The 21259-nt window shown below is 40.5% G+C and overlaps 1 protein-coding gene and 1 long non-coding RNA gene across 2 annotated transcripts; one reads left to right on the top strand and one right to left on the bottom strand.

The window, feature by feature from the left end:
• Nucleotides 1–1948: 1948 nt before the first annotated feature.
• LOC122067091 (zinc finger BED domain-containing protein RICESLEEPER 3-like) lies at nucleotides 1949–2914 on the top strand. The gene has a single exon (XM_042630940.1). The coding sequence runs from the start codon at nucleotides 1949–1951 to the stop codon at nucleotides 2912–2914; it is 966 nt and encodes a 321-aa protein (XP_042486874.1).
• Nucleotides 2915–16163: 13249 nt separating this feature from the next.
• On the bottom strand, nucleotides 16164–18261 carry LOC122067093. Its single transcript, XR_006136577.1, has 2 exons — nucleotides 17393–18261; nucleotides 16164–16387 (listed from the first exon to the last, which is right to left on the bottom strand). It is a non-coding gene; the product is annotated as an uncharacterized LOC122067093 (long non-coding RNA).
• Nucleotides 18262–21259: the final 2998 nt, after the last annotated feature.

Genomic DNA, 21259 nt, shown 5'->3' with positions numbered 1-21259 from the left:
TGGACCGTCGGGCACCCGACCGAGACCGACCAATTAAGACCCGATCGAGACCGGTCTATTTTGCACCGGCCTGGCCCGACCCGGTTGTAAGATTACTATTCTACCCCCATATGAAAGAGTTAAAAAGAAAAAAAACCAAAAACCCTATTGTTAAGTCTCTTCTCTTCTCTTCTCTTCTCTTCTCTTCGTTTAATGGAAAGGAAGTGCCGCGGCCGCTGCTGTGCTCTGCGAGTCTGGGTCGAGCGTCGTCGTCATCGTCGGCTGCGAGCTGCTGTGCTGTGCTCTGCAAGTCTGGGTCGAGCGTCGTCGTCGTCGTCGGCTGCGAGCTGCTGTGCTGTGCTCTGCGAGTCTGGGTCGAGCGTCGTCGTCGTCGTCGGCTGCGAGCTGCTGTGCTGTGCTCTGCGAGTCTGGGTCGAGCGTCGTCGTCATCGTCGGCTGCGAGCTGCTGTGCTGTGCTCTCCTTCAAAGAGGCTACTTCGTCCACGCCACTGCTCGAGATCCAGGTTGGCTCTCTCTCTCTCTCTCTCTCTCTCTCTGGGGGATGATGAACCAGAGCCTTAACAGGACAAATACATGTCATATTGTTTGAGACAATTTGTGTAGTTTCAATCAAATCAAAGTTGTCTTATCTATCTGCAGTTAATCGTAGGGGTTGTGCCTTGTGACCTGTTGCAGGCTTAAAATGTTGTCAGGATGTTTCAACTTTCATAGTTGTATATTATTCAAGTTGGAAATGCTTCTACTGAGCCGATGAGAATAACTCCAGGACAAAAACTTTAGGCGACCTCAGCTTGGCTGTGTTAACCTGGATTCTCACTACAATATTTACTCACTGCAGTTAGATAATTTAGCAGTTAATAGAATGTTGCCACTGCTCATCCAAGCTAGACACATGTTAAAGGTGCAGTCCATTGTCCAAAAGTTGGCTAATTAATGTCTGAATTGTGTTAAACGGTATGAAGATTCAACTTATCACTATGATCCCTGCACCCTCCTTATTAGGAAATACATCACCAGTCATACTAGAGACTGCCTTAAAAAATTTCCTTGTCTTTAGCAGTTCCATTGATCCCGATGAATGTACCTGTGGTGTATTAACAAGTTCCTACCAAGATGCTTACTAATGACCTTACAGTCGTCATTCTAATGGCTAATAATCGTAGAAAATACAAAATTTACTAGTTATTAGATTTATTAGGTATTGCTTTAAGTTTTAAATAGATCTTTCTTCTCTATTTCTCTTTTCATAAGAAAAAAGAGACTTCACAATTTTCTATACTAAATGCTTTTATGTCTGTTTACCTGGTGCCCAGTCACTTGGGGGACATAGAACGACTATGACTTACCCATGAATTAGATGGGCAGTACCAGCAAGTTGGTTGCCTAAGCAATCTATTGACAGCTTGAAACAAGTTGCTAGGGGGCATATATGCCATTTCACAAGAGGGAGGAGAGAGATCCGTAGAGGGAGATGCAACTCATTCCACTCAAGGCCTGATGAATCCATTACCTGAAATTTTATTTATGCTTTTCTTTGTTCATGACAAGAATCCATGCTATGCTTTATGAGCTCCATTATTGTTTCTTCTTGATGAATTTATCACATAAATTCCATACTGTGTTTATGTTCATGAAAATAAAATCCGTACATCACTTCGTAATTCACTTTTGATGGATCAATGTTTTCGGTTGATCTTCCCTTTGTTGGTTTCTCATTTGTTTGTTGTGAGTTTGAGAGTCTAATATTTGTAGATGCTATGTGGGTTAGTATCGATTTTGAATAGATATTTGGTTGAATTTTAAAATATGGTTCTCTTTTATTTTCATTTAATTTATTTTCATATGATGTTAACATGAATTTGAACAATATTGTTTTTATTTTGAGGAAGATTCAATTTATATTTATTATTTTGCATTCTATTGTTGTTTTATTCAGTTGAATTGCATAATGTCAAATCAAAAAGATCAAGAAGTTCAGATGTCTGTTAATGAAGTAAACAGAGGGAATGGTTTTAGTCCGTCTAGTTCAAGAACTGCATTTGATCATAATACTGGGCCAGTTGTTTCATCTGCTACAGTCAGTACTTTACCAAGAAATAGGAAAAAAACTTCCATAGTTTGGAAAGAGTTTATTAATATCCCTAAAGACAAAAATCCCGATGGAAGACAGAGAGCAAAATGCAAGGCTTGTGGGAATATATATCTGGCTGACTCATCTATCAATGGCACTGGTAGTTTGAGGAGACATCTTAAGTCTTGCCTCAAGCGTAAAAATAATGATGTTGCTCAAATGTTAGTGGGTGGAGGTGATGGGAATGTGGCACTGAAAACTAAGAGGATTGATGCAGATGTAGTTCGAGATATGATTACCACACTTATTGTCAGACATGAGTTGCCCTTGGTATTCGTCGAGTATGAAGAGTTTAGGGCTTTGATTTCTTATCTTTACCCACAATTTAGTCCTATTAGTAGGAATACCCAAATGGCTGATATTTTAAAGTTGCATACTAGAGAAAGCAAGAGGATAAAGGATTTTTTGAGTTCCTTCAATGGTAGAATGTCATTGACTACTGATTTGTGGACTTTTGTAACAACTGACTCCTATATTTCTCTCACTTGTCATTATATTGACACAGAATGGGTACTACATAAAAAATTATTGAAATTTTGCATCATGCCACCCCCACACACAGGAGCTAATATATGTGAAATTGCTTCAAATATGTTGTTGGATTGGGGCATAGAGAAGAAATTGTTCTCTATTACATTAGATAATGCCGGTGCTAACCTTTGTTTTATTGAGCACTTGAAAAAAATTTTGGTATTAAAGAAGGCATTGTTGTGTAGTGGTTCCGGTTGCCGTGGTGGTGTCCCAACGTACCGTTTGAGTAGGGAAATATGGAACACCGGGTGAAGGCGTGCCGAGGTGGGTAACTCCAGCTTGTAGGCAACTTTCCCTACCCGAGATGTGATTTGAAACGGCCCAAAGTATCGCTTCCCTAGCTTTTGATGTGTTCTCAAGGCCACAGATTTCTGCCGATATGGGCGGAGCTTAACCAAGACCCATTCTCCTTCTGTAAACTCCTTATCGGTTCGACTCTTGTCGGCTTGGCTTTTCATCCTTGCTTGAGCCCGAACCAGATTGAGTTTGAGAGTGCGCAATACTTCATCACGGGAACGTAAGTCTTGGTCCACTGTGGCATTGAGGGACGCATCTGGAATGTATCTCTGTAGTGTAGGGGGTGGCCGACCATATACTGCCTGAAAAGGGGTCATCCCTGTGGCTGAATGAAAAGAAGTGTTGTACCAGTACTCGACCCAGTGAAGGAATTTGACCCAAAGCGAGGGGTTGTCCGATACAAAACTGCGCAAATACATTTCAAGGCATTGATTAAGGACCTCGGTCTGGCCGTCGGTCTGAGGATGGTAGGTGGTGCTCATAGCCAAGGTGGTGCCCTGCAGTCGAAATAACTCACGCCAAAAGCTGCTGATAAATAGAGGGTCACGGTCGCTCACGATAGAGCGAGGAAGCCCATGTAGTTTGGTGATGCTAGGGCAAAGACTTCGGCAACCTTAGTGCTTGTAAAATTGCTAGATAGAGGGCAGAAATGAGCATACTTTTTTAAATGATCCACCACTACCAGGATGGCGGTTTTTCCACCAGAATTGGGCAACCCAACAATGAAGTCCATTGAGAGATCTTCCCATATTTGTTCGGGAATTGGCAAGGGTTGTAAAAGCCCTGCAGGGGAGGTTGAGAGAGATTTCATCTGCTGGCATACAGTACAAGAAGCAACATATTGCTTGATATAGCTATGCATTCCCCGCCAAAAGAAGTTGGTAGCCATTCGTTTGAAAGTCTTGAGAAACCCAGCGTGCCCTCCTACAGAAGATGAATGGAACTCCTTGAGGAAGACATCACAAAGAGGGGAGTCGGGTGGTAATACCAGTCGTTGCATGTAATACAGTAGTCCGTTTTGAGCTGAATACCCCTTGTCAATAGTGGGGTTGGTGACTAAATCTTCAGCGATGGCGCGTAGTGCTGGACTGGCGGCTACCTTAACACGCAACTGTTCTAAAAAATCAGGTGATGGTGCAGAGAATGATAAGAACACCATGGCATGCAATGCACTTCGGGATAACGCATCACCGACAATGTTGACTTTGCCGGGGTGGTAACATATATCAAATACAAAGCCGAGGAGTTTTGACAACTAGTGTTGCTGTTCTGGGGTCTGAATGGTCTGCTCGGTCAGCTCCTTCAGACTTTTCTAGTCTGTTTTGATGATAAATCTCCTTCCAAGTTAGTATTGGCGCCACCTCATGATGGCCTGGGTGATGGAATACATTTCACGCACATATGTGGAAGCGGCTTGCATCCTTGGTGACAGTTTCTTGCTAAAGTATGCAACAGGGTGATTTTCTTGTGATAGAACAGCGCCTATTCCAACCCCTGAGGCATCAGTCTCTACTATAAAGGGAATGGTGAAGTCCGGTAAGCGCAAGATGGGTGCCGACGTCATTGCTTGGCGTAGGATTTCAAAAGCAGCCTGAGCAACTGGAGTCCATGAAAATTCCCCTTTTTTAAGTAGATCTATAAGTGGTGCTGCCTTATGGTCATAGCTGCGCACAAACCGCCGATAATAGCTTGTGAGCCCCAAAAAGCCTCTGAGTTCTTTTACTGATCGGGGAATGGGTCAATTCATCATGGCCACTAATTTATTAGGATCCATTTTCCACCCCATGGGCTGACACTATGTGGCCCAAGTATTCTATGGACCTCTGCCCAAATGCACATTTGGATTCTTTGGCATATAATTCATGGACCTTAAGAGTGTGAAGGACCTCTCCCAAATGTTGTATGTGGGCCGACCATGATGGGCTATACACCAAGAGATCGTCAAAGAAAACCAACACGAAACGCCTTAGGAAGGGTCGGAATATGGAATTCATGGTGGCTTGAAAAGTGGATGGGGCATTGGTGAGGCCAAATGGCATAACAAGGAACTCAAAATGCCCATCATAGGTTCGAAATGCCGTTTTATACACGTCCTCTACCCGAATCCGAATTTGGTGATAACCTGATCTCAAATCTAGTTTGGAAAAATACCGTGCGCCGTGCAACTCATCTAGAAGCTCATCTACGGTTGGAATAGGGAACCGATCCTTGACCGTCACCGCGTTTAGGGCCCTGTAGTCAACACAGAACCGCCATGTCCCATCTTTTTTTTTAACTAGCAGTACGGGTGAAGAGAATGGGCTGGTGCTTGGTCTAATAATACCGTCAGCCAACATGTCTGTCACCAGGTGCTCGATTTCCTCCTTTTGAAAGTGTGGGTAGCGGTAGGGCCGCACATTCACTGGTTGTGTCCCTGGGGATAGATGGATGGCATGATCTTGTGATCTGGTGGGCGGTAGGCCATGTGGCGTAGCAAACACCGTAGCATATGAGCTCAATAGGCTATGCAACTCGATATTGTCACAAGCAGTTGGTGTGGCTGATGGTTGCTGCAACTCTAATTGAAACAGGGCAACGAACGATCCTGTATCCACGATACGTCGCACTTCTTGATAACAGAGCTGGGTGGGAATAAGTGACGGGTCGCCGGTCAGAGTCACCTTCTTATCGCCATCTCTAAATTCCAAGTCAGTTTGCTGTAGTCAAATAGTACTGGACCTAGTTGGGCAAGCCATTGAACTCCTAGCACCAGGTCTGCACCAAATAGAGGTAACACATATGCATCAATTTGAAAAGAGTGATGATGTAACTTAACTTGTAATTTTCTGATCAGTCCTTCGCAAGCCATTCGGTTGCCGCTACCAACCATGACGGTGATGCTCGGAGATGCTTCAATGGAAAGGCCCAAATGATGTGCAACCCGGCTCTGTATGAAATTGTGAGTACTGCCTCCATCAATCAAGATCTGAATAGGGTAACCATCAACATACCCCGTGAAACGGATCGTAGTCGGCGAGTTTCCCCCTATCAGAGAGTGGTAAGATAGCTCAGTTGTGGTCTCTGCTATTGGAAGGGTAACTTCATCGGAAATTTGCTCCTCCACTTTTTTCGGAGTTTCAGCCAACGTATCACCCACGTCATACTCCAGTAAGAAAAGTTGTCGAGTCTTACAACGATGTCCGGGTGAAAATTTCTCCTCGTAGTTGTAGCACAACCCCTTTTCACGACGCTGTTGCATCTCCGCTGGCGATAGCCTCTTGATCGGAATTCGAGTTTGTGGGGCAGGAAGCGCCAGTGGCGCTTGCGGAGGAGCAGGGAGTAATCCTCTTGGTGGTGGCAGGCGAAAAAAATTTCGTCGTGATTCCGTCAGTTTAGCCTCTTGAAGGCGGGCAAGTCCAACTGCTTGGGACATAGTGGTTGGTCGGAATGCCATTACCTCATTCCTAATGTCTGTTCGCAGCCCCGATATGAAGCAGCTCACCAAAAAAGAAGGTGGAATAGCAGTAGTGCGATTTGCTAATGTTTCGAATCGAGTTTGGTAGTCGGCGACGGAGGTTGTCTAAGTAAGCTTGGCAAGAGTCGCCTGAGGATCATCAAATTCCGTTGGTCCAAAACGTACCTCAAGAGATCGGGTAAACGCAGTCCACGTCGTGAACTGGTTAGAGCTAAACATCCATTGGAACCACTGGAGGGCCGGGCCATCCATGTGAAAAGAAGAAATAGTCAGGCGTTGGTCATCTGGCGTGTTATGCTAGTCGAAGAACCTTTCGGCCTTGAAGATCCAGCCGCTGGGGTCACCGCCATCGAAGCGTGGGAAATCCAGTCGTATGGTGCGCGTCTGGATGGGGTTCGTCACATGTGGAGGAATCGTTCCAACATAAGACGGTGTATTAGATGTTCCCGAGCGTGGTTCTGGGAGTGGGGTGGTAAGGCGGAGGGCCTGCTCCAGTCCTCCGTCTATGGTGGTGAGTCGTAAAGCGAGCTTCGAGATAGACTGTTGCTGCTCTGCAAAACGCTCAGTGAAGCTAGTCTGAAGTGAGTCCATCTGACCTCCTTGTGCCGTTACCGTATCTCCCAATGTCTTGAGGGTTTCATCCACCTGTCGCAGCCGAGTCCCTTCCGCCATGTTCGTTGCGGCCTTCAGAGTCTCTCAATGAAAGCACCAGATTGATGAATGAAACTCAAGGGAATGGTTGCTAGCTTCGAGGGTAGCTCCTCCAGAGAGAAAATAAGAAGAATGAGAGAAGGTAATCATTATCATCCCCATTTCATTATGCCAGATGTTCTCTTATACTATTCCCTTTGTCTTTTACTACATATGATAGCCAATCAGAATTCCCCATATCCCAACAGAATGATTCTCCCTTTTTACACATAGTCCCTTAATGTTGAAGGGCGTTTCTTCTCTCTTGAAGAATGCCGTGTGGGTCCCAAAGCTATTAGAGAATTTGCCACGTCTCCTATTGAGGTGTCCGGCCCTTCTTCTTCAAGAGGAATCGTATCAATTTCATTTGCATGGCCGTGGGTGGCCGGTTCCTTGGGCCTCCTAAGCGAAGCCACTCGCCAAAGAGAGATTTGAAACAGTCACGGCTCGAATCTACAGTAAGGTTTGGAAGAGTGGGGCTCCCGATGAGTCGAAGGTCTGTTTGAGCTTACAAATTCTCAGGTCATGTCCGACAATGCCACAAAAAAAGCAGAATGATGGAAGCTTTGCGAAGGAGAACTCAATCTATTGATGTCCGGCCCAGTCTATTCAGGCGCATTCCGGTTCTGAGAGGTTTGTCACGGGGGATAGAGACTCTGATAGTTAGGGATCGGTTGTAGTCTCTAAGTTTGACTGGGAGACGAGTTGGAACTTCCCGATTTTCCTTGTGACCTGTTCCGCAACCTCATTGGTATAGAGGTGTAGGGGGAGGTTGTAGACATGCACCCATATGTCAAACTCAGAGAAAATGAGGTTTGAGGGTTCTATATCTTCACGCCACCGCTTGAACATATTGAGGTTATTCTTGATAAGCCAAGGGCCGTGCGAGAGGGCCAAGTGAACTTCTGCCTCATGGGAAGCTTGGATAAGGGAAGATCTGGCTGTCGATTTGGTAGACATCAGGGTCTCTTAAGAGCTTCCAAGCGGAGGCGAGGGCTTTGGAGATGTTCAATGCGGAGATGCGCTTTGTGGAGAAGAGTTTACCAATGAGGACCAATCTCCAGTTGAGAGGTGAAGATTCGAGTGCGGAGTCGGTGATTTCTAAATCTGGCAGATCCAGAGTTGGTATATGTGCATTGGATAGGGTTGCCGGAGGTAGGTCCTGTAGGTTTGTGTTAAAATCATCCATAAGATGTTCCGGTCCAGTATCATCCATTACCTACAAATAGGAGGGAAGTAAAGTGGAGCTAGTACTATAGGTTAATATAATATGCGGGGATGGGGGAATAAAAATAAAGAGAAAGTAAGGAAGGGTGGGAGGGGCTCGTGGCCCGAAGCTCCGATAACCGGAGAGAAGCTTATCCCGACGTTAGCCGACCCCTCTCAGGCAGGGGAACCTCTATCTTGACACCCAACGGTGAGAAGAGGAGACCAAATGCTGGAATAGCGGCTGGAAATGCTGCTAAAGAGCCGATGGAAACCCTAGCGGTGGGAGAGGAAAAACCCTTACAACGAAGAGAAATCTTAATGGGTAGGGATTTCAACGAATTAGGAAAAACTGAAATCAATCGATATGAAAGTTAAACAAGCCACAAGGGTGGTGGGTAGGAGAAAATAGTGCCCTTCATACCTTGACAAAAAGATTTTACAAACAAAAAAAAACATTTCCAACAAAAAAAAAACAATATTCTGCACAAATATTAAACATCAAAACTGAAATAAATAAATGAAAGGGTAATTTACAGCGCCACCCCTTGGAGAATGCCATTATTATAGGGACACCCCCTCTCTTTCACCAAATTAAACTTAGACCCCCTACCGTCAGTCTCTGTTAAGTGATGCTATGAAATGACATTTTAACCCTTATAAGTAAAACACCCTTATCTTATTATCCCAAAAATACCCCTCTCTTCACACGTATACCGTTTCATTATCTCTGTATCACTCTCTCTCCATGGCGATGCCCTTGAAATTGCAGGAGTCTTGAGCTTTCCCTTCATTCTGATAATAGCTATCGAAGGCATAAGAAGGAAAGAAATCTATGCAAAAAGTGCAGCCAAATTAGGGAAAACAAAGACAGAGAGACGAAATTCTTACCAAAGCTTGTAAATCCTGAAAATCGAACAATCAATCCATCCCAATTAAGAACTATGATCAATACATACAAGATCATATAAGGAGGGGAAAACCAAGACAAAGAGACAAGATTCATGCCAAAGCTTCCAAATGGATTATCGATTTCGACGAGACAGAAAGAAGCTCGAGAATTGAGACCCATTGGAGATCGTCATCCACCTCAGCCACAGAAAGAATGTAAAAGCTATATAGTCTACAGAGGAGAGAACCCTCAAAGAGAAAAACTCAAAATGGCTTCAGGTAGCAGAGCAACTAATGCTCACCAAACCCAACCCTTAGGGGGAAGCAGCGTCAAATCCCACCGAGGAGACTCCAAGAGCAAAGCCATTGCTCAGTTCACTGTAGACGCCCGCCTCCATGCCATCTTTGAATAGTCCGGCGAGTCCGGTAAGTCCTTCGACTATTCCCAATCCATTAGAACCTCTACCCAATCTGTTCCTGAACAGCAAATCTCTACGTACTTGTCGAAAATTCAGAGGGGTGGTTATATACAATCCTTTGGCTGTATGATCGCCGTCGACGAGTCTACCTTTCGGGTTATTGCTTACAGCGAAAACGTCATCGAAATGCTCGAACTTAATCCCTAGTCAGTCCCCATTCTCGAGGAAACTCAGACCCTTACGGTTGGTACTGATGTCCGGACGATTTTTGCACCATCCAGCTATCATCTTCTTGAGAAGGCTTTCGGTGCTCGGGAAATCACGTTATTAAACCCTCTCTGGATCCATTCCAAAAGTTCCGGTAAACGCCGCTGCTCTTCACGGAGATCGATCGCCGCTGCTTTTCACAGAGATCGATCGCCGCTGCTCTTCACGGAGATCGATCGCCGCTGCTCTTCACGGAGATTGGGAATGGGTTAGGCTCAATTTGGGGATCAATCGCCGCTGCTCTTCACGGAGATTGGGAATGGGTTAGGCTCAATTTGGGGAACAGGGTATAATACCGTAAATGGGTATTTTAGGTAGTTAACATTTAGAAAGGGTATTTTGGTATTAAAAGAAAAATATAATAGATGACATAACAGTGACTGACGGTAGGGGGTCTGAGTCTAATTTGGTGAAAGTGAGGGGGTGTTCCTATAATACTGGCATTCTCCAGGGGGTGGCGCTGTAAATTACCCTTAAATCAACCTAACCGTAAATGTGAAGAAAATGTTCTCAAAGATGGATGAAGAGCTGGTCATGTATTGCCAAAGCAAGTATGAGGAGGAAGAAGTGAAGCAAACAGCAGCAGCAGCAAAGAAGAGAAGGGTGACATGGGAGCATCTCGAGAGAGTTGCCAGTGCGCAACCTGTGACTGGAAATACAGCAGTTCTGATAACACCTACAGCAACTGCTATTACATGCTAAATTTAATTAAGCAGGTCTCTTCCCCCCCCCCCCTTTTGTCCTTGCTCACTTTTGTTTTTCAAATTTCTGAGCAGCAAGATGAAATGTAGTAAAACATTTCTAAAACACATTCATTGGTTGTTGGTTGACATGTTGTCATTGAGTTGGTCATTCAAGATTCTAAGAGAGTGTTAGCATGTACATCACTCAAGTCATAAATGCTAGTATACATGAGAGTGACTAGTCCTTGGCAATATGGGCTCTCCACCCATTCATTGGTTGTTGGTTGACATGTTGCCATTATGTTGGTCATCCAAGATTCTAAGGGAGTTTTACAAAAAAAAAAAAAAAGATTCTAAGGGAGTGTTGGTATTTACAACTAATAAGCAAATCCTCACTCAAGTCTTAAATGCTAGTATACATGAGAGTGACTAGTCCTTGGAAATATGGGCTTTCCACCCACTTTATAGTTGGTGACAAGTTTTTGCATCATGTACAATTACTTGAGTATTGAAAAGGCTAATTATTAGACCCAAATAATACTATTTGAAGTACATTCACAATTAAAGTGGTGGTACACTACATTACTCTAGAAGTACATCCATGAAGCTTGTAACATTGTAACCTCATCACCTGCTTGTACCTTGTAAGTAAATTGCCAAGAACCCTCTCAACCAAGGTAACCCACCCAAAGATAAATACGTTTACTATGATATCACTTGGTGATCCTCAATTTTTTCACTCACTAGATTCCATTGGGTTGGCATTTTTTAATGTTGACCCAAATAGGGAGGCCAAAATAAATGAAAGGTACCCCAGCATAGAGGGTCCACAACAAAATCTAAGCAATTAGATATGTAGGGCCAGAACACTATATTAGGTTCAAACATCTTGTAAGTCTGGAGTATCTAACTACACAACCATGTGCCTGTGGCCATGTACTCATACAAAAGTGAGTGACTGTGAATGTGAGTGTGAGTGTGAGTGTAAGCAAGTGTGTGTGTGTGTGAAAGAGAGAGAGAGAGAGAGAGAGAGAGAGAGAGAGAGAGAGAGAGAGAGAGAGAGAGAGAGAGAGAGAGAATGAACAAGAGATTATAAAAGGAACTTTAACCCCTTTGCAATTGCAGCATTGTAAAAAGATGTAACAGTGAAAAGCCACTTCGGATCCCCAAAAAACAAGGCTTGTTCTACTACTCCAAACTGCTTTATTTGTATTTTGGGGATTTTATTTCTGGATTTGATAGATGATATATAGTATAAGATTTCAAACTTTGTGTTAATTTTTTAAGACATCTGAAGAGAACATTCTTGCAGTCATTTTCTGGCTTCAGTAATAACAATAAATTTTTTTTCTTGTAATACATTAGGTTCAGGGGAATACTAGAACATGAGAACATCTACATTTTTTTTTTTTAATGTCCATGGCTACCGTGTTGGTAGTAAGCACACTGTCCACATTGGGAAGTGTGGTGCATCTCTACAATTTGTTCTGCTTTCAATAATCGGCATATGAGATGCTCAAAGTATCAGGAAGCTAGTCTTCCCCTCCCCCTCTCTTTTCTCCTTTCCCGTCTGTCTTTTGAGCCCTTTCTCAGTCAATGTTTTTGAGAACCATAATGAATGCCAAATTCCACCATAATTTCAAAAAACTCTCTCTAAGGGGCTGTTTGATAACACTTCTATTCCTGGAGAGTGTTCTTTTACAGAAGTGTTCTTTTTCGATTCCATACTGTGAAGACACTCTGGCGGAATAGAAACAGCATTTGGTAAAATTATTTTAGAAATGTTCTTAGAACAGGAAAAGAACAGAAACAACGTTTGACAAACACTTTATATAAATTCACTTTTGAACAATAAAATCAATAATTACATACATGCTATTATGGTCAAATTTAACTTAAATAAGGAAATAATTTGTTTATGAAATTATCTTTTAAAATACTATTACTTAAAGAAAATAATAAAATAGAAGCATAAAGAGTTTCCACATTTATCTTAATAAATAAACAAAAGTTTACTATTCAAGTTTATAGGAATTACAAAATAAAAATCATAGTTGCAAATAGGTGTCTTGAAATTTGTTACATAAACAATCAAATTAGGGGGTATCCCTTATCTACTGCCATCTGATTTGTTATTTGTATCCTTAGTTCATTCATCTGTCTTCCTTGTACACGTTGATTGCCCTGATAAATTGCAGTAGAAGTACTAGCAACATCACCGTTTTCTTGTTCTCCGTGAACGTTGACGACCCTGACTCTCTCTTCATTAGGATCGTAGTAGTCATCTTCCCCGAATTGTAGAAAAAGTGCATATGCTATTTATTCAGATTTAATATAGTTATGAAGTCCACAACAACCTATCACAATATAACTTTGGTAACTAAGTGAGAATTGAGGCTTGTTTTTTAAAACAGGGAATCTTGATTTTAAAATCCCAAAACAATGCTCAATATGATTCCTTGAAGAAGAATGTCTATAATTAAACAATTCCTTAGTACTTCTGGATTGTCTTCTTCCTCCATTATAATCTGGTATATGATATCTCTCTCCTTTGAATGGTGTCAAATATCCATTCCTACTCGCATATCCTGAGTCTACAACATAATACTTCCCTACAATATGATAAAGCAAGACATTAAAAGTATACACAATAATCATTTGCATACATGATAATTTGGGCATTGATATACCTTGGGGAGGATGAGGAAATCGCAAGGTAGGATCCTCTAGGGCTCTATTGAATACACGACAATCATTTGCACTGCCTTCCCAACCCGCATATACAAAAGTGAATTTCCTGTCAAACGAGCAGGCACACATCACATTTTGAGTTGTTATCCCCTTCCGTCCTCGAAATGAGATCTGTTTTCCCTTGGAAACTATAGCAGTAACATGTGTACCTTCTATGGCACCAATGCAATCCTAATTAAAATAAAAGAAAAAAAAAATCCAACCAAAAGCATTATTATGTGAAACAAAAAATGACCATAAGTTAAAAAGTGATGTAAACTTAGTAGAAAGAAATATTCTATTTTACCTTAAAATATGGCCACCATTTGTTGTTTGCAATTATTTCCATAGGAATCTCATGAAACGATGGGGCTTTGATATACTCCTTAGAAAGCTTAAGCACCCCTTGCAATATTTTGCCAAAGTAATAGCTGACAGTCTATCCTGAATGTTGGAATCTCTCCTCAACTGCTCTATTAGTAGGACATGTTCCTGTTATTCTAAACATGAACATTGCCAATTGCTCATCTACCCTAATAATGGAGTAGTTGGAATTACATCTACATCTGCGTCCACATCATCATCAACACCTCTCGATTCCTCTTCAAACCTGAAATCAGATTCATTCCCGAATCCTCCTCTCCCACTAGCATATGAATCCCCAAAAATTATACATAGTTTAGGCCAATGTGGTAGCCCATTCCTCCTAAACTTTGACCAATTAAGATTTGCCTAAAAATTTTACAAACTAGCTATTAGATAAAATTACACGCAAAGTAAAAAGAAGGCATGCTTAACTAAGAATTCTTGAATAGAAGAAAGTGTGTGCAATACATGCTAAAGCATGAGACTGAAGCCCAATCGGGATAGCACTGCAATGGTTCACAAAAGGTGTTAGAAAAGAATACATATTCAGGTGCACAATGTTAAATAGAGCAATTGGGTCCAATAACCTTCATTGATGATAGTTTTACAGTCCACGGCTTTTCTAATTCTGTTTCATAAAATCCAATCTATGGCATATTTTTAGAATTCAGAAAAGAGAATATGATGAATGGATATCAATTAAAGGCAACTTTATAAGTTTATAGAAGAGGAAATAGATATTAAAGTAGATATTCTGCAAAAATTGAAAACCAACAGAGTGATATCAAGTTAAGTGCGTAAGAGAGAGAAAGGTGGGGGGAGTTTCTAGACGTAATAAAGAGAATAAAGATGAAATAATCTACCAAAATTTACAGGGATTACCAAAAAATTATCAAGAACCCACAAACTAGCATACTACTCTCTTTTCCATTTTTCTAGCTATAAGAAAATGTCTCAGAAGCTGACATACAAGACAAGACTGTTGGAAATTTGATTTTTATTTTTCTTTAAAATTGGGGTAGGGGAGAACAAAAGAAGACATTATTTAGTCACACCTAAGATAAAAGGCTGTTGTTTCAGACACCTTGTATCCATGTCAAAAACTGATAGACAAGTACTTGACCCTGGTTCGTAATCTAGATTGATAGAGAAATATTGTTGGTCAAAACAAATTAAAGAATGCTTTCAATCCTAAATCAAACAACTGAATGACTGAAGTTGAAAATCTATCAGTTTAGCAAGTGCTGAAGGCTTACCAAGCTGACATTATATCCATGAAGTCTATACGCACAGTGAACTTGCACTACTTTCTTCTACCAAAACCCCTAACCCTATCACTAACCTCCAAATTCATGGTCGTGTTTATTTGCTAACACTACCTCCCCTAATCTCTTAAATAATTAAATCTAAAATAAGTATGTTGGTCCTCAAAGTTTCCCATATTGTCAAATGGAAAAGCATCCCTGAGAAAGAACCGAAACCAACCTAATGTCTTGACTCCTTGTTCACATGAAATTTTTTTAAACTTGAACAGCTCTCCATGTTCATCAAATTCTGGCTTCTAAACTTGGTTTTAGTACATAATGAAGCCCCTTTTGCTGGAGAACATCTTCCAAGAGAGGGTTTCGAAAAAGGAGAGACAGAGAGAAACCGAGAAAGAGAGCGAAGAGCAAGAGAGAGAGAGAGAGAGAGACGATACCTTTGCTGGAGAACCTCTTCCAAGAAGATGAATCCACGATTGTGAGCCTGCGACCCCTTTTCTAGGGCTTCTTGCATGGGAAGATGGGGTTTTGGTATTTTTTATCGGGAAGTAGTTGGACAAAGGTAGAGGGTTTTGGAGGGTTTTTGTTCTTTTAAGTTAGTAGAAGAATAGACAAGTAACTTTTTGGTATTCTTACAATTTACTCTTTAGTCATCCTTTTTCACTGGTTCATTCCGCGGGAATACAAAAATGAACCGTACGTGTCAACTGTATTTTTGTTCTATTTGCATTCCCGTAGAATAGAAGAACACCAGAAACATTCTCCCAAAGTGTTATCAAACGGCCCCTAAGTGTGACTATGTAGCCCAAGAATGTCTCTCTACTTTTGTCGTTTGAAAATGTAAGAAAAGAATTTTGAGGTGTAATGAAGACCCGACTCAAGCTAGCTAGCTAGCAAAATTATAAAAGGGAAGAAAAAGAAAGGTTCCAGCTGCCTCTCATAAAATCAATTACAGCTGTCAACTCCCTTACATTCTTTTTTTTTTGGCAGGATTCACATTTTTTTTTTCTTCAGTTTGGCAGGTTTATAGTTACATTCATTTTCATCAATGTTTTCGTTTTTCATTTTAATTTTGAATTTCAAATGTCTATTAAAAAATGAGCACACAATCTTCTAACTTTTCCAAGACATTGAAAGAATTTTGGTGTCATATTTCACAAAGCAAGGAAACCAACTACCCAATACAAACCTAGACAGAGTAATACGATCATGTAGACAAATAGCGATTAGTTAGTGTGCATTTAAGAAGTAAACATTATCAACCTAGGAGTTGCATACACTCAGAGTTTCCATTTCATATCAAAATAAGCTAATAAACTGAATATAAATTTACATTTTGAAAAAAAATAAAAATTGATCAGGTGTCTGCTGAATCATCTCCAGGGATCTTTCCATCTCCTGTTTTGTTGAACCAATGTTCACAATCCAATCCCAATGGCCTAGCCAAGCTTCCTAGCCCCCTGCATCAGCATTATCAGATGGAAAAGTGTAAATAAAGAGATCAACTGTAATTCTATCAAAAAAATGACCAACAAAATGGAATTTACTATCTATTAAAATATACAAAGAAAGGTAAGGGTTGTGCTCTCAAGTGGGATTCACTACTGAATGTGAATGCCATCTAAAATTTTTTACCAAGATTAGGGCACAAAACTAAGACATCAGTTTGATAAAATTCTAAAGGTAAGTCAACGGACCAAATGGGCTCATTCTTCAATAAACAGTCATACACATAGAGTAGACTAAGGATTTTCATTGATAGCATGAAGAGCACAAGATAGATATCCTTACATTGGTAGGTTGGAAAGCCAATGGTTTTTCTTACCCCATATCCAATGGTGAACAAACTGACAATTTGAGAATTCCTCAAGCATCTTTTTACTAGAAGGGCATATATATCAATAATGGTGAGTGACAGACTCCACAAACTTTGAAAGATAGCTGCCACAACAAGGTAATTGCCAAAAACAACTTCCAAAAAACTCCTTGAGTTAATAAGATAGCTAATACAACTCATCCATTCCAATTACAGAACTAGCTAGAAGCTATATTTATCAAGCACCATAGAGCAATAAAGAAGCTAAAAACAATATAAATGAATTGAAGGATGTAGTCCAAAAATGTAGTAGACATCCACTGAAGTTAAATTTGATCTTATTTTGAATGATTATGAACACATTTGTTGCATGAAAAGGATACTAATGGATTATGATATCCACTAAAGTTAAATTTGATCTTGTTTTGAATGATTATGAACACTTTGTTGCGTGAAAAGGACACTAATTGGAACATTTGAAGATGACAAAAGCTTTCTCATCAATTTAAGATATGGTAATCCCACTTACTGAAAGTTCTCAAACAATGGTCGTTCATCAAATCTCCCATAATCCACTCTGACATAAACTGTATAGTAAAGGAAACTTCCAAATTCCTATCCATCAATTGGAAAAGTCAAAAAAGCTCACCAAGAACAGCATATGGAAAGTTCAAGGATGTAATTACACCAACTATTCCAAGGGCATTCCACACCTGTAACATGAAAAGCATGTGCAGAACGCTATAATTTACATATGGAAGAGTTACTTTCAGTTATCATAGTCCAAATTCACAAAGACGAATCACACCTCCAACATCATATGATTTGGTCCTATTAAAAATATAGAGCAGTGCAAACCCTGTGAGACATAAAAACTTGGACTAGAAGTACCCGTTAGGGTTAAGCACCTCCTATTTTCAAGAACCCGTACCTCCCATGGTATAATAACCTGTAACAATATAGCCATTGTAACACAATAATAGTACTAGAAGTATCCAGTCCTGTTGTAGTTCTTTGGATTTGGATAACAGGGGTTTGTGGTCGGGAAGAAAACTGTCGAGTTCAGAAGAAGGTGTTAGATTTTGACAAGATGGGAAGCGAGAGGGAGAGAGAGATAATGGAGGATGACTGAAGGGAGATACCATACGCTCACTCTATATCTCCCGCGACTCCCTTGTCTCCCATTCACAATGTTCTCTCTCTCCCTACCTTCGTCTCTTTGCCTCACTCCTCCTCTGCTCACACTCACTCTCCCTGTTTCCCCAAACCTTTTCTGCCTCCCAGGCCCTCTCTCTTGACACGTGGTGAAACAAAAAAAAAATCCAACGGCTGAAGCTAAACCCTAAAATATTCACTCTTTCTTCCATCTGTAATCTCCATCTCTGTTCGTTCATAGCCGCTCCGGCGGCTTCGTCTCTGAATATTGCTACCAGTCAAATGTGTTAAATTCATGTTTATCAATTACAGTCCCAAAACAAAAGAGAGAATCCACACCATTAAAATAAAAAAAGAAGCAGAATAATCAACATACCATGTCAGCAGAACCCGATCTTACAGAGAAAATAGAGAGCGGATCGAGAGAGGATTAGTAGAAACCAGAATATGCATTTTACTTCACTTTGAAGATTCAGATAAGAGAAGGAAGATCGATTGAAAAGACAGAGAGGTTCGGAGAAACCAAAATACGTCTTTTGCTTCACCTTTGGATACCTGTCAATTAAAAGAAGAAAGATCGATTGGAAAGAGAAAGAGGATCCAGAGATCTAGGGTTTTCAAATTCAAAATATAATTGAAAAAAATTGATTGCAGGTCGATGGGGAGGAGAAACGAAAGAAAGACGAACAAGTTTGAAGAGGGTGCAAAATCAAAGCATGTGATGTGTGAAATTGATTTTTGGAAAAATTACATGATTACCCATTTTTGGGTTTTCCTTTACAAAATTACCCACAAAAAGTTTTGGTTAACGAAAATACCCACAATTAGGTTTGAGTTTACAATACTACCCACCCAAAATTTTAGTTAACAAAAATACCCAAAATCAGGTTTCGGTTTACAAAACTACCCAAAATATTGATTCTTCATCTTCCACATATAATCATGTTTTTTTTTATGACTAAAACTTTGAGTGGGTAGTTTTGTAAACCCAAACTCAATTTTAGGTATTTTTGTTAACTTAAACTTTAAGTGGGTAATTTTGTAAAGGAAAACCTAATTTTGGGTATTTTTGTTAACTGAAACTTTTGATGGGTAATTTTGTTAAGAGAAACCCATAAGTGGGTAATCATGTAATTTTCCCTTGATTTTTTTGGCTCCTTACCTGAGTGCCTATTGAGAATTACCACATCGCATAAGCTATCTAAATGAAGCCTTGTGTGATTCAGACCATGAGATTAGAATATTAAAGCATGTGATGTGCTAAATCTCAAAACGATTCCAGCATTGGAAATCGTTTCCAAAGACCCCTCCAATCCGACTTCATCGATCACTAGTCTGTTCTCGTGCTCCTGTTTTCTCTCATAAAACTGAGTGCCAGCGAAATCGAACATAAGCGTGATCAGTGAAGAAATCATGGCGATGAACCCAGAGAAGGGGAATTTTAACTACGGATCTTTAAGCAAGCAAGGGTCGGATTTATCAGTCGTCTCTTTGCTCGGAGGGTTTACCAAGAGTAGTAGTTCCATCAACACTTTCAGGCGCAGTGGTTTCTGCAGAGATTGTAGCAACGGTGGTTATAGTAGCGGTTTCAGCTGAGGCTTCTAGGGGTATGGTTTCAGCGGTGGTTTCCGAAGGAGTGATTTCGACGGCAGTGGTTTCCAGAGGAGTGACTTCGATGGCGGTGGTTTATGGGGGAGTGACTTCGACGACGGTGGTTTCTGGGGGAGTGATTTCTTCCGTGGTGGTTTCCGGGGGAGTAATTTCGACGACAGTGTCATCCGCTGAGGTGGTTGCAACTGGAGTCTTAGAGGAGGTGATTTCGACGGCGTGATTAGCAAAGCCATGATGGCAATGAACCCAGAGAAGGGGTTGTGGTCGGAATTGCTATCTGGACTTTGCTGTTTCCGGCAATAAACCAGATGTTGGCCCGGAGCTTGGTAGACTCTCTGTGATCGAAACTTTTGGAGCCCCTGCTAGTGTTGCAAGAATGTTTGAACTTGTTGGATGTAGTGATGGGGCACACTGGCCAGAGAAGGGGTCGTGGTTGGGGGAGTAGTACCATGGAGTAGCGGTATTGGATAAGTTTTGTAAGACCTCGCCACATGAACGGATGAGATTTTTTATGTTTCATCTAACGGTTAAAATCCCGCTAGCATACCTTATTCCTAAGTATTACGCTAGCATACCTATCCTTTTCCCTTACTAAATATGTAAGAAAAATTATATAGTTTTTATACAATCACATGGGTAATGATTACAAATAGTTTTTTTCAGTTGGGGTTTATTATGCCTAATTTAGGAATTTAATGACCCAATTTTTTCATATCAATTTAAATCCAAACTAGTAATATAGTTGAAATCATCGAAGGATTTTAATGACCCAATGTTTTGATATCTATTTAAGGGCATCGTAATCCAATTAGGGAATTTCAGATCAATTAGATAATCTAATCATGGATTTAATTATTTAATTTTCAAAATCAAATTTTAGTAAACATGTGAATAAACTAGCAAGATTGCTAATCCTTTGGAAATCGTATGAGATAAACCGAAAGTGAAACTGTTTAAAACCGTGAAATCGAAACTGTTTAAAATCGTGAAACTGTGAAATCAAAACCGTTTAAAATCGTGAAATCGAAACCATTTAAAACCGTGAAACCAAAACCGTTTAAAAACCATGAACACCGAAACCGTTTACTAAATGGTTGCGATTTCAGAAAGTGCAACCGTTTAGTAAATGGCGCGGTTATGGTTTCATCCAAAATATATGTCAACCGAACCGAACTGATTAATACCCTTAAGTTCGGGGGTATCGATATCCAATAAATAAAATTTTCAAATCCAAATAAATGATCATCCGATCAATAAGATATCCAATTATGGATTTAGTTATCAGTATCAGCATCCTTATCGGTCTCAGATGATATCGATAGCAACTAAAATAACTATGAGACATGGTGCAACCTGCTCAGAAGACAACAACCAAGTTTAGTGGTATTATCAAATAGCAACCATGAAAACCGAAACCGTGTACTAAATGGTTGCGGCTTCAGAAAGTGCAACCGTTTAGTAAATTGTGTGATTATGGTTTTAGCCAAAATATATGTCAACCGAACCGAAGCGCAATGATTAACACCCTTAAGTTCAGGGGTATCAATATCCATTTAATAAATTTGTCAAATCCAAAGAAATGATCATCCGATCAATAAGAATGCCTCAAACACATTCATATTGATTTAGGGGTATCGGTATACAATAAGGAGATCTGAACAACCCAGGAAATAAGCTTCTATAATTCCATTATCTTAAGGTTCTTGAAAATTCGACTCAATTTTGAATTTTGAGAGAAAAAAAAAAAGGT

This window comes from Macadamia integrifolia, unplaced genomic scaffold (genome assembly GCF_013358625.1).
Source record: "Macadamia integrifolia cultivar HAES 741 unplaced genomic scaffold, SCU_Mint_v3 scaffold2705, whole genome shotgun sequence".
In the NCBI taxonomy this organism is placed as follows: Eukaryota; Viridiplantae; Streptophyta; class Magnoliopsida; order Proteales; family Proteaceae; genus Macadamia; species Macadamia integrifolia.
The sequence above is the reverse complement of the archived record's forward strand: the minus strand, read 5'-3'. Positions and strand labels throughout refer to the sequence as shown.